Below are 13184 nucleotides of genomic sequence, written 5' to 3'. Positions count from 1 at the left end.
CCTATTGCAAGTAACATTGTGGACATGTAATGGGGAATTCAGGAACAGCCGAAAATAATATCCTTAATGCAAGGCCACATGGCCATGGCCATTTGCTTCCAAATTCTACTGGTTTTGTGTGTCCTGCCCTCTTCCTCTGTAGGATCATTAGAGGAGCTCCTTCTTTATCTGGCCACTTATTTCCATGAAATTTCTAGTCATTTGCTTAGCTTGGAAATCTTTGCAACTCTTGATCAGCAAGTTAAAAATAATCTAGCAGATGGACAGACAAAGACAGTATCATTACTGAGTCTTATTTTTGAAGGAAACAAACCAAAAAGCACATTGTTGAACTTGTGCTGCTGTGTATGATAGTGTGTACATACATTCATTTAAAAAGTATTGTGGAGGCATGTAATGAGTTGCATGAGATCAGTTTTCCTCAGAATTGTTCCAGAACACAAACATTGTTAAACAGTATTAAAACTCTGCAGATTTAGTAAATCCTGTTACTAAAAACACATTAACACTATACACACTCAAAGTGCTCTGCATGTGTTAAAATAAATGACTAAATACACTAATGAAAAAATATGTGATATGAATACCAATACTTGGATTGTAAAGCTACTTTTTAATAAATATTCTTTTGCCAAAAATATTCTGTTCACTTTATTGTAGTTCTAGACAATTTTTTATGCCTACTAAAGGTACTTCTTGCTAATAATTAAACAGAATCATGTTAAACTTAAACAATCAATAGTATTTTGCAATTGAATTCCTTATACAAACAGGCATACACTTAACTTCAAACATTTATTATGTGCCTTCCTGAAGTAAGACTTACATGCTCTCTCTTGTACAACACAAACAGCCCAGCCCCCCTATTGAGAACTTACAACTTGAAATGAAGGATTTGTTATTTTAATATGAAAATAAGAAGAAAAATCCTCATGTAGAAATGATATAATCTACAGTTGACACTGGAAAACCTGAAAATGTATCATTCAAATGCCATCAAATCCATCTAACATTTCAAGAATCAGCATGAAATAAGAAGAAATGCAAGGATAATTTAATCTTTATTTAGGTTTTAAGATCTTAACACTGCAAGTAAGATTTCACTGGACTGGTAAAATTATTAACATAACAAATTTAAGGCAGCTGTTACATAGTGTTACATTAATATTTCAGTCAGACTGAACTCTTCTGTAGATACATTCATGCAATTAACTTCTATGCTGTAATTTGAAATATATGGGATTGCTTTGTTTCCCTGTATTAGACCTATCTGGTTAAACTTTTCTCAAACAGTACAGAGAATGGACTCGTTGTTTTTCTTGGCAGAAGTAAAAAGATCTAAGGACTTAATGGTTAAATGACTTATTTGATTCAAGAAATGCATGTTGAGAATGCCTTGGAGATAAATATACATCTTATATGTGTATGTCACATGCAAACATGGAGAAATTGAAGGTTGAAACATTAATATTATTCTTAGGTAAAATCATTTCCCCCCCGCCCCCCTAGAAAATCCAAAAATATCCTTGCACTGAGAAGTGGGCCCATGAAACTTCCTCCTTTCCAAAAGATTCCTCTCCTCTCCTCTGTTGAGGAGGAGAAATCTTTCATGCAGCCATAAACAATCCTCTGTGTTGCCTCTTATGGTTCACTCCAATTTCGGCTTTTCTTTTCCTTGTTCAGTACCTGAAAACATATGAGAGCAGCTTTTAAAAATCTCTCAATGAATACAATGGAAGGCTTTGCTTAGAGAGGTTCCTCTAACGCATTAATCTTTCTTTTCCCTTTATCCATGTTGTTTCTCCTGAACTTGCTCACATGTGTTACCTCACCTGCTGTGAAGGAAAAGAGCAGCTGCACACCTGATGGCAGCTCTCTGTCCAGCAATGAGCTGCACAATCCTCCCTCCCTCGCTCCCATTTCCAGATCAGCCTGACCCCCTGCCGCACGCGCAGCCTTTGACGGCTGCAGGGGTCTGGGAACACTTAGTTCCCTCACGTGCTCTGCTTACCTACTAGCAAACTAAAATAGATGCTACTATAGCTGAATCGAAGCAAACAACTTTGTTTGAAAGAAAATTTTAATGACTGTGTTTCAGAATTCAATAATTGGAAGTCCCTCTCCATTTCAACATTGATTTTTAAGTATTTGCAGGTACAACTCCCTTTTTCAAAAGTACAAGAATGAGTAAACAATTTCTACTGAAAGGGTGCCTTTCTCTTCTTGTAGTGGCCATTTCTTTCAGTAATATCAGGAGGGCTGAGTTGAGTGTACAGCTTCTTAAAGAAATTATTCTAACTGCAGGACTCGTCTCTTTTCTATGCTGGGCTGGGCAGCAGACTGTGTTTTCTCTGGCAATGGAAACATTCAGCTATTTCATGTGCCTGTTCCTGGACAATGAATTACTACTGGTATCTGACAAAAGTATTGTTCTTCTGACTAAGCCCTCTCTGCCAGACATCTCAAATACAAATATTTCTTTTGGAGGTTTTCAGGCCTGCTGCATGCTGGAAAAGAAAGACTTGTGATAACCAAAGGCAAAAAAGAAGCAATGCTTGAGAATGCTGAGAGGAAAATGCAGTCACAAGTAAGATCACCTGCTAGTGCAATATATGCACAGGCGGTAAGTACACCCTAAATCACTTTAAAACATAGTTAATGAATTCCAATATGGGAAACAATAAGATTCATCTGCACTTAGAAAGCACAACTGCAGAGCTGCCTTGAGAAAGAAACAACACCAAGACAAATGGGTCTGCATGTTGCTGGCAGCCCAAGTACAATGGCCCTGGGTGTTGCTGGCACAGCGGTGTAACGAGAGAGCCACAGCTGAAGGTTTAAGAACCAAAACAAGAGACCGGGACCAAAAGATTACAGTTTACAGTGTTGCTCCACAGCCAATCTTATGTCTTCTCCTAGCAGGAACTTCTCCAATAATTTTAAAAGCTATTTTATTTGCCTTTTTGAAAGCACCTCTTTCCTTTCCTCTGAAGCACTCTACTGCAGATGCATCAAATAGTTTGGCAGGAATGCAGATATCCTCAAAATTGTGGACAGACGCTGGCTTGTACAAAGGGCAAATTTTTCCTTCCCTACCATGTTTGTGGTTTAACTTGGAAAAACTAACTGCAAATCATTTTGTCAGTAGTGAGGTTCTATTTAATGCATCTCCAGAGGCAAATAAAAAAATCTCCAAACCCAAAACAACCCCTTCTCACCCCAGAAATCTTCTCATGGCAGACTGTTTTGATTTGCAGTCTTACTGCTCAAAAGCCCCTTTTAATCGTACAGTTTTCAAATAATATTTTCCCAGGTCTCGCATGGTGACAGACTGGCATAATTTTACATCTCTGCCGTTTGTGGTGTTCCTGCCACACACTTTGGGTTAAGTTTGTGCAAAGTGTTTCAAGCTCAGCAAACCAGCACGGGACTCACAGCATTTTCTGTTTTGCAAAGCTTGAGCCACAAAGGACTTGGGATCAATATTCCTTATCTATGTGAAGGAAATGATGGAGAGGACAATAATGCCAGGGTAAACCTTGAAAGGTGTTGGGAGAATGACGAAACTGAGTTAGCTCCTCTAGGGTGGCAGGCTGCAAGGAGCAGGGATTTTGTTATGTATACTTTGGAATAGTGCAGGAGATTTTCCACCATCTACTTATTCGTGGACTTGCTAAGAATATGTGATTCTTTACCACACTATTAGTCTTCATACAGGACTTAGGTCAAGTGAAATTATTCCTTGCAGCTGCCTTTTTGGAAACATCTTTTCTGAGTTAACTTAAAGACATTAAATAAATGTGAATTTGACATCAAACTGAGGACCGAATACCTGTCTTGAACACTATGACGAGTGACTGATGGTCCTAGAGCAAAAACAAAAAGGCATTTTACAGCTGGATGCTAATATGGGCAAACAGAAAGTAAAACTGCTTTGAGCCTATAGCATTAGATTCTACCTGGTATTGAAGGACTTGTTAAAGAGAGTTGTGTGTGCCATTAACTACCATGTGAATTTATTTCCCCCAAGTTGTGATTTGCCACAGCAGCTATTATGAATGTTGTTTGCTTATTTCATTTGATTTGATAAATGAAAACCATCTTTCATAGATAAAAGGAACCTACTTTTAATCTTGTGTTTGTCTTATTTTCCCTTTTCCTCTCCTCAGCAATGAGTGGCCTAGGCAGGATAGATGATGTAGAGTCTGCACAGTTAAGTTTACCCTGCACTAAAGTGATCTTTCATTCCTGTTATTTCACTGACAAGAAAATGTTCATTTTCCCTGAGTAAATTTATATGGTGAGACAATACCTTATACCCGAAAATACTAAAAGTATATTTTCATTTCTCAGTCTAAGCCTACCATTATTGGCATTCACACAGAATGATACTTTTTTCTAGCTGCATTTAATGGGTTCATCAGCTAATAAGTGGGTTGTAAACATCTCAGGTAATTGCCAAGAGCTCTTAAATTAGTACTGTAAGTTATAAAAGAGAATACATATTCATAGCTCCTCAGGCTCTCCAGCAGACATTCTGTTCATCCGTCTGTTTTTAAGGGCAAGCAAGATGTTTCAGTGGAACTTCTGTCATTTTCCTTTGTTTTAGTCAGCTTAAAACATTCTACACTTTCAGAGAAACCTACCCAAGTCCTGATGGTGTATTTCACGAGATAATATTCCTAAAACAATACTCACATTTCTGTGTATCCCAGATGTAGTTGTTCAGGACTTCTCCCACCAAGTAGAATACGTTAATTATTACGGTAACAGCTGCAAAAAAGATTATTTTGACACCTGGGCTGAGGTGCTCAAGAAGCGGGTACACCCACACTCCTGTAACGTGGTGAATCCAGCACACCCTGAAACAAAACAAAAATAATAAGCACTGACTCTTACAGCTCTCTTTTACAAAAGTAGCTTGGCCTGTAGGCTTAGCTACTGTAACCCAAAAAGCAATTATCTTAAAGGCCTGCAAATTGCAGGTGAACTGGAGCATGTGGATGACATCCATCCCAAACAGACATCACAAATGATGAAACTATGGCTTATTTCCCACATTCTTACTGCTTTGCTTTAGTTTATTATGAGCAGTTGGCTCGTTTTCATTTCTGACATAGGCAGGTATTTCCTCGCTCACTTATATTTCCGAGGAAACCCCTGTTTTGTGCCAAAGATGGAAACTGCAGCAGCCTCTGTTCCAAGCAGGTTCTTTATCCTAAAAGCATTCAGGGTTCTACAGGCTCTCCTACCATCTCTCTCTGCTTTCTGCATTATCCTGCTTTCACTTCATACACATTTGTGTTTTTCTTTTGCTTTTCCTCGCTACACATGGTAATCAGTTTTTGGGTTTGCCAGAAGCATATGGTTTAGATTCTCTTTGAGAGAATAATTTCTTCAGCAACTGTGTTTTAGATTGGTCCTCCTTTTCTTTCAGCTACCTGCTATAATTTGGAATCTGGTAATTTTTCTCTAGCAAGATAAACATTTTTTTTAAAAGACCAAACAAAACCACACCTAAAAAGTAGTGCCCAGCCCCACAGCCAATATACAATAAAGGAAAATAATTGATGGTGGTTTGCTGGTGACACAGAGATTTTTAGCATTCAGCTACAGAGGACATTGTTGGTACACTAACTCAAGAGACAGACCATCAGCTTTAGTGCACTGCAGCCTGAAGAAGCACTCCAGGTGTGTTGTTTTGCTGTGTGTGGCTGCAGTGGACACCTGTGTCCTCTGATGGCATCACTTTTGTGTTGAGATCTGATGCAGTGAGTGGTGAAGTCGCAGTGAGCAGAAAGCCCATACATTCCAGTAGGTGGAAGTTAAGAAAAGCAAATACTGGCAAACAACTGAGCAAACATCTCAGAGGCTAACTGGGTAAAGTGCTCAGTGAAGGTAAGCTGGGGCTTTGCTGGGCTCTCTTCAAGAATGTAAATCTTTTCCTTTCTGACCTGAAAATTTGAGTGAAAAGCTTACAGTGAAGCACAACTAGAGCAGCTGCAAAGACTGTTATAGATGGGGATTTCCATGTCCACATGATTTGATTCACTTGCTGATTTTTCTATTTGCTTAAGGAAGATTTTTGATCACTAGATCAACAGTCAAAGGCTCCTAAAGGGCAGAGATAGAGAAGTCCACAGAAAACTGTTACCATAAAATTCTGTCACACAGGGAGTACAGAATCCCTGTTTAACAATCACCCTGGAATTGTACATGGTTGTTATAGCTTCCCTCCTCCTTGGAAAAGCTTTTATTACAGCCCAACCCTTAACAGTTGGACACTTCACTTGGGAAACTACATGTGTCAGTAAATTAATCTGCATGATCTAAATGCAATTAAACCCCCTTTCTCCAAATCAGTTCACATGTGGGAAATTATCTCTGTGCTTTACAGTTATTTTCCCCAGTATTCTTCTGTGATAGAATTAACCTGACAAGATACAATTATCTATGAAAAAATGAAGGGTTCCTGCGTAACCCATGGTAACAGGGGACACCATGTTCCTTTTGATGAAAGAAAAAGATGAGAGAGTTGGGTAGAAGGTAGTGGGATGTCCCCTGCTACCAGGTTCGCTTAGCAGGGAATGTATATTACTGCCTAACATTTTCAGTTTCATTTACTTTTTTCAGGTTTAATTTGCTTTTTTTTCTCTAATGATCATTCTGTAAAAAACAAGTTTTACTTTTTTCAGGTTTAATTTGCCTTTTTTTTTTTTCTAATGATCATTCTGTGAAAAACAAGCTCCAAGGAAAAAGACTGAAAAAGAGCCAGTCTCTTTTTCCACTTGTTTTCTCTGGTGTCATGAAACTTCCCATGATTATAAAGTACCTTTACAGAGGGACTTTTCAAGGGACCTTCTAAACAGCACCTACGTAGCCAGCTTCAGGAACCAAGTAGAAGTGGCTTTTACTAGAACACATTTATGCTAGAAAGAGGATGCATTTTCTAAATCCAGCCAATGAGTCACTGATGAGCTCCTGCATGTCAGCAATCTCTGATTAGTTCAGGCTTTGGAGACAGCTCACACACTGCTGCCCAGCACAGGAGCCCCTGCGTGGTGATGCTGCTCGTGCCTTCAGTGTAGCTGCTGTTTGCCTGTCCCCAGGGTGGCCACGCTGTCAAAACTGCTTTGAGCACAAGAGGGACCAAGCACCACTCTGGAGACAACAGTCACAAACCCACCTGATCCTTCTAAAAATGAGCTGCAGCACGCTGCTGGCTATGCTGGCGTGGAGTAATATTAGCCTCCTCTCCACTGAGCAGTGACACACTGACTGCTCTAGCATTGCCTGTACCACAAACGGGAGCAGCAAAGGGACAACTGCTGCCATGGAAACCTCACCTGGTGGCTATTCCTAGTAGGTTTGCTCCTGCTGGAATACAGGCATTCTCGAGGCTTCACTATAAAGGGCTGATCAACCATTCGCATAAAGCTTCTACACAAGAGTGCTGATTGCCAGCGTTAATTAATGCCTTCAGTGTTGCCAATCCAGTAGCCATTATATGCCTATCCAACCTCATTATTAGGTAAGCACATGGAAGCATGCATTAAGATTTACTCAGGAGTGCAAAAACTAGATCAAGTTGAAGATTTTGTCATTGAACAGGTGTAAAAATGTGTCGTTTAGATAGAAATAAACTGAGGAGAAAAGGAAAAGGCAAAAAGGGGAAAAAAGGAGAAAAAGAGGAGTAAAACTGGACTGGCTATTTCTGAGAAGATAAAGTTAACCTGAACCCCCCTGTGATTTGGAACAGTAGCAGCTGTATGTAGACATAACTGTATATTTTCAATGAATGTGTTACAGGTCATGGAGTTCATCTAGCCATTTGTTAGAAACAGCAAAAAGAGAAGGAACGGAAACATTCACACATTGTATTCAAATTAAAATGTCTGTTAAAAAAAAGTGTTGTTTTTAGAAATTTTCAACCAGTTGGTGTAGAAATCAGAAAAAGCTATTTGAAAATGCACAGTATTGCTTGTTTTTAACAAATCTGTCAAAAAAATGTGACTTTGTAGCTAGTTTTCATTTCTACTATACAGTAGATGTTGTATATCTCTCCTATCAAAGTAATCAGGAGAAAATAACAAGTATGCAGGGAACATACATTTACATTTATTCTTTGGATATAGATCTTTTGTTAATGAGGAAAACTAAGCACAAAAATTTGTTGGAACCTTGTGGTTTATGTGTACTCTGTCAGCTTAAATGATACAGCTGTAACAACAGCATGTGTAAGACCTTAGTCCTGGCAGAATCAAGCTCAACAAGTGAGTATAATGGTAGCTAATAACCATGACACCTCATTAATTTTGTAATGGGAGATGTTGCAGAAGATGGTTGCCCCTTCATGGTAGCTGCTCTCAGCTATCACAGCTTGGCAGCACTTTGTGGTCTGGACTCTCAGAGAGAGTCTCCACCCATTTCCTGCCATGCTTGAGTCCTTAATCATAATCTGTACTCATCAACAACCAGTACTCTGAGTTCTGGAAAAAGGGGCTGCTAGATGAGGGGCTGTGTAACTTCTCAAGAGCAGCAAATGAAAGGACACAGAATAATAATGCATGACATAAAAATGGGTGAAGAGCTTCCAGTTCTCTTCCTCATGACAGAAGAATCACCTCAATGCAACTCAGAGACAAGAAATATCTTTCTGAATGATACCTAATTAATCTCTGGAATGTTCTACCCTACCTTTCAGTGATAGATCACCAAAATACAGATATTAAAAAAAGTTTTGAAGTATGAAAGTCTGGAAGCCTACTTAGTCCACCCATCTTCTCTAGGCCCTATCATGCAACTCTAGCAAGTTTGTGAAATCAGGAGATGGTACAAGCAATAAGAATGAGCGCAATTATGCCTAAGTTTAAAGAGTACAAGGTATATAAACCATCTAGACCAAAGGATCTAAGTACCTACGTTTTGACATAAGTTTTGGAAGAAAACTCCCCCTTGAAAGCTGGTTGTTTCATAATGGTTTGCTAAGCTCTCCTGAAGCATCTGCCATTAGCTCTACCTGGAGTGTGGGTACATGACAACTCTCATCTATGAACGGCAGTTCCTTTCTGGTTACTTCTTGCAGCAGCAAATCCTCTCCCAGATCTTCAGTGCTCTTATTATTTCCAGTGACTGGCACAAAGGAAGGCTGAATCCTTGGTTCCAGACAAATTGTAGAGAGTTCCCAGTTCTCTTTAGCAAAAAGAACATGGGCATTTTGTACCCTTTATTTCATGATCTTTTCCAGGATCACTCTCTTCCTTTTCCACCAAAAGTGATAACTTTACCCAGAGATATTAAAATGTGGAATGTCTTCCAAACAAGGTGATGGGCTTAGGGCAGCTGAGACATTCAAAACAAACAAACAAATAATTTGTGGTTGTAGTGCAAGTCCAATCTTGTGCTTTCAGGGACAGGAGCACAATGACCCACAATAAATTTGTTCTACTTTTGGTTTCTAATACTGATTGATGAGAGACACATCTTCAAAACGCCCCCCAAAAACACAGGAGAGTTTGTTCTGCATCTAATCAGATTTTTTAAGATCTCAGCTATATTAAAATGCTGGGCTTCTTATATTAACAGCCAGACAGACCTAGACCTAACACACCTACACCAGGAATGTACATAGTTTAGGAATTTTAAAGTAAACAGTCATCATTTAGTAAATAACAGCAATCATCCCCTCTTGTTCCATATTCTTAATGCTGGATTCTTCTCCATTCATCTGAGTGGATGGACTACATGGGAATACATGGGTCACAGGACTGTGCTACTGGTGTGGAGTGGCTTATGCAGTCAGAACCAGACAAGTCCTGAGAAACTGCAGCTGCAAATAATGTCACATCCAGAATGTACTCAGCATGACATGGTGCTGGCATCCTCTGGGAGGAACAAAGCTTAGCAGAAATTTGTGTTTATGTACAGGTAGCTACAATGACAGAAATTTAACAGATTCACTGCAAAGTGCTGTCATCTCTGGAAGTCATCTATTTTGATAAATAATTTTTCATCTTAAATATAGTAGTGGTTGCTATGCCTTCTTGAGCTATATTTTAAGGAGCTGCACAAGGAAGTGAGAACATATTACCGATGCATGTCATCTGTGATTGTGCTGTTGCTTTGACTGAAACATTTGAGGATGTGGAGGTGGAGGCAAGCCAGAAAGCAACAGTCCAAAATGGCTATGTCAGACCTACCAGGCTGGGGATCCATACAGCCTTCTCCTGCTGAAAGCACTTCTGTCCTCCCACCCTCCTGGGTCAGGTACAAGGGACGCTAATCTTCCCCTGGCCTATTTCTGCTGCTTCTGTTTCTTCCTACTCTTTCCTCTTCAGGGCAGCTCCAGCTCCAACTCTCTTCTCCTCCTCTGTGTTTTCTCATCTATCATCCACTTCTACATCAGCCTTCCATTCCAATTTCAAAGTGTGTTTCTCTCTCCCTCTCTCAGCATTCCCCACTTACTTTCACGACTTCAGCTTTGAAACTGCTGACCTGTGAGCTGTATGTTTCCTGATCCACTTCTCTTTTCACACATGAGTTTAGTTAATTTCTTTTACTTGCCCCCAGGACATTTTACTTTTTTTTTTTCGCTCTAACCATGGACTCCTCTGATCTTTATTGAACTTTTATCCCCAGTGCTCACTTCCAAAAGCATGCATGATGCCCTTCCTACATACAAACCCTCAGCACAGCTTAGCAAAGCCCTGTTGTGTCTCTCCTGTTCCATTGGCACCACCAACCTCAAAAATCCTTCTGGTTTCTCAATCTTGTCCTTCTTTATCAACATGACTGGCAATTCTCACCAAGCTTCACGCTCTAACCCACGACCCCTCTCTTCTGAATGTCAAGGTTTGTCCTAGCAGTCTGTGCCAACATCTTCTCTTTCTGATCTTCCTCTCCTTCTATGGAGACCCGCTAGTGGAAATCCTACAGCAAGCCTGATAGAATCAATCTCAAATTCATTCCAAGTCCTCAGTGTACATTCCTTTCTTAAATTCGTTCAAGAAGGCAAATTACCCCATCTAAATGCTCTCCCTCAGTGTATCTAAGGAACTCTCCTAAAGTCACTTCAAGAGAAACTTTATTTTCAAATCAAAGTTTAGAAGCTCTTTAAATAGATTTATAAAAGAATGAAAGAATGAATCAAGTCCAAGCTTGGCACATGTGGAGGCAGCTCCTAGTGGATTTGAGATAGCTATAAGAGAGCAGATAAGTCTTTTGCTCCCAGCATGACTACAGCAGTAGAGTCAGATTCTTAGGGTCTGGTTTTTTGGCATCTCGAAGTGTTCAAAAGTAGAGGGAAAAAGAAAACCATTTAAAATAAACGTATTTGTCTCAGTTTATTTTAGGGACGTATTAGACTCTGATATTAGTTACCATGAGGTCATTCTTGTTACAAGGAGGAACACATTTCTGGCTCTTTTCTGTTCCTTGACAACTAACTCCATACACTCATTGGCAGAATTTTCTGGTAGTACTGGCAAATGTTCTGGTTTTCTTAGCACTGTCTAGATTTAATAATTCAATACAAACTGTGACCTTTTCAAGCCATGCTAAATAAAGCCAATAGGCTTTTCCCATCTTATCCCATGGCCTCGATCCTGAAAGTCCATGTATGGTCTGCAACATGCAATGCAAGTCTGTGGATGCTCTGCCTGGGCACAGTTCCTTGTGAGCTCCCTCTCACCGAGAGTGCATGAGCTAAGTGTGCCTACTCAAAAACTCTTTGACTGAAGGGAGAGAATGCAAGAAAAATAAAGAGAAAAACAGAAAAAGCTTTTACTCTTCAAGAAAGGATGTTTCTCAGAAAACAAGTCTCTGAATCATGCTCAGGAGATAACAAGTTATTTAGCTATGTTCTTCCAATTTCAGTGATGCTATTCAGAATTGTTTGCCAATTTTCTTATTTACCAATTATACATTAAAAAGCACTTGCTATTCTACCACCTCTTTCATACATGACAGATTCAGTCACATACAAAATAAAACAAGCTTTCCTCTACTTGGAGTTGAAAAAAGCATTCACAGAATCAAACCTAAACAACATCCTCCTGTATGTTCCTTTCCTGTAAAAAGTGCAACACAATACATAAAACATGTAGGATGGTAAGAAAGTTTCAGCTGAGATTGGAAGAGAATTCAAAATTCAAGAACAAAACATAGAGAACATCTGATTAGCGGCTGTCTTCACTTTATTCTGAGAGTTGCAGTGAAAACACTTCTGCTGAGGGAAGAAATGGCATAGGCAAAAGAACAAATTGTCAAGTGGCAGATCCCTAAATTCTAGTTAAAAATACATAAACCACAAACTAAGCCTCAGAACAGGACCCACAGTCAACCCTAGGTACAAAGGAAGGAAGTTCCACCAGACTGTATGGACCTAGGTCATTTGCAGGTACAGTCTTATTTTAATACACTGTGCTAACCTTGAGGGTGCTGCCAACAAGGACAACAAATCTGAATTCAGCAATTCCAAGCCCCCTGAGTGATTAAGGTCTCTACTGTAATGTGGTCACTTGGCAACAGGAAGACAGTGGATTTCATGTGTGAAAAGAAGCCACACCCTGATTGAGAGGGATGACAAATTCCTCACTTTTCATACTTTCTGGTAGATTTTTCCAACCTGTGAATACGGTATATCATTTTGATGTAATGGGACCAAGATTTGGCTTGCAGCCTCAAGCACATCTTGGCTAGAGCCTTCAATAGCACCTGCAGGCTGAGGACACGCAGAACTTGCAAGTGATGGCACAGTGTAGACTTTGCCTGCCTCCACTAACCTGCAAAGGCCTCCTTCCATAACAGTAGAAGGAAAAATGGGTTGTATGTGCATAATTTAGCAGGATGAACTTTTAAGACTGTCTCATCTCATTTAAAGAGAAATCACAACTTGGAAGAAGGCGAACCACTTGAGAGTAGCTCTATCTGTTTTGGAAATAATACACATGTAGGCAAAACCAATAAACAGCAAAAGCAAAGGGAGATAACCACAGTCTGTGCCTGGGTAATTTTAATTCAGTAATTATTTAATGCAGAATCTGCTTCTCCTGCTTTACTTCTACAATTTTCTTTAACCTTGTAGCTGCAGGATACAGATGCACTGTAGTAGGTAGGATCAAGCTAGATGAGCATCACACTGATAACTGTAACAGATTCTTTAAAGATTTTAAGACACATCTGGT

The 13184-nt window shown here is 39.6% G+C and overlaps 1 protein-coding gene across 1 annotated transcript in view; it reads right to left on the bottom strand.

Moving 5' to 3' along the window:
* Positions 1–593: 593 nt before the first annotated feature.
* The window catches only part of AIG1 (androgen induced 1), a 123994-nt gene continuing 111403 nt past the window's right edge, over positions 594–13184 (bottom strand). Inside the window, exons 5-6 of the mRNA XM_039707568.1 lie at positions 4699–4862; positions 594–1686 (exon numbers count right to left, since the gene is read on the bottom strand). Coding sequence (XP_039563502.1) covers positions 1649–1686; positions 4699–4862 — 202 coding nt within the window. The 3' untranslated portion in view covers positions 594–1648. The remainder of the gene's footprint in view (positions 1687–4698; positions 4863–13184) is intronic.

This window comes from Passer montanus, unplaced genomic scaffold (assembly GCF_014805655.1).
Source record: "Passer montanus isolate IOZ18808 unplaced genomic scaffold, ASM1480565v1 scaffold2, whole genome shotgun sequence".
In the NCBI taxonomy this organism is placed as follows: Eukaryota; Metazoa; Chordata; class Aves; order Passeriformes; family Passeridae; genus Passer; species Passer montanus.
The sequence above is the reverse complement of the archived record's forward strand: the minus strand, read 5'-3'. Positions and strand labels throughout refer to the sequence as shown.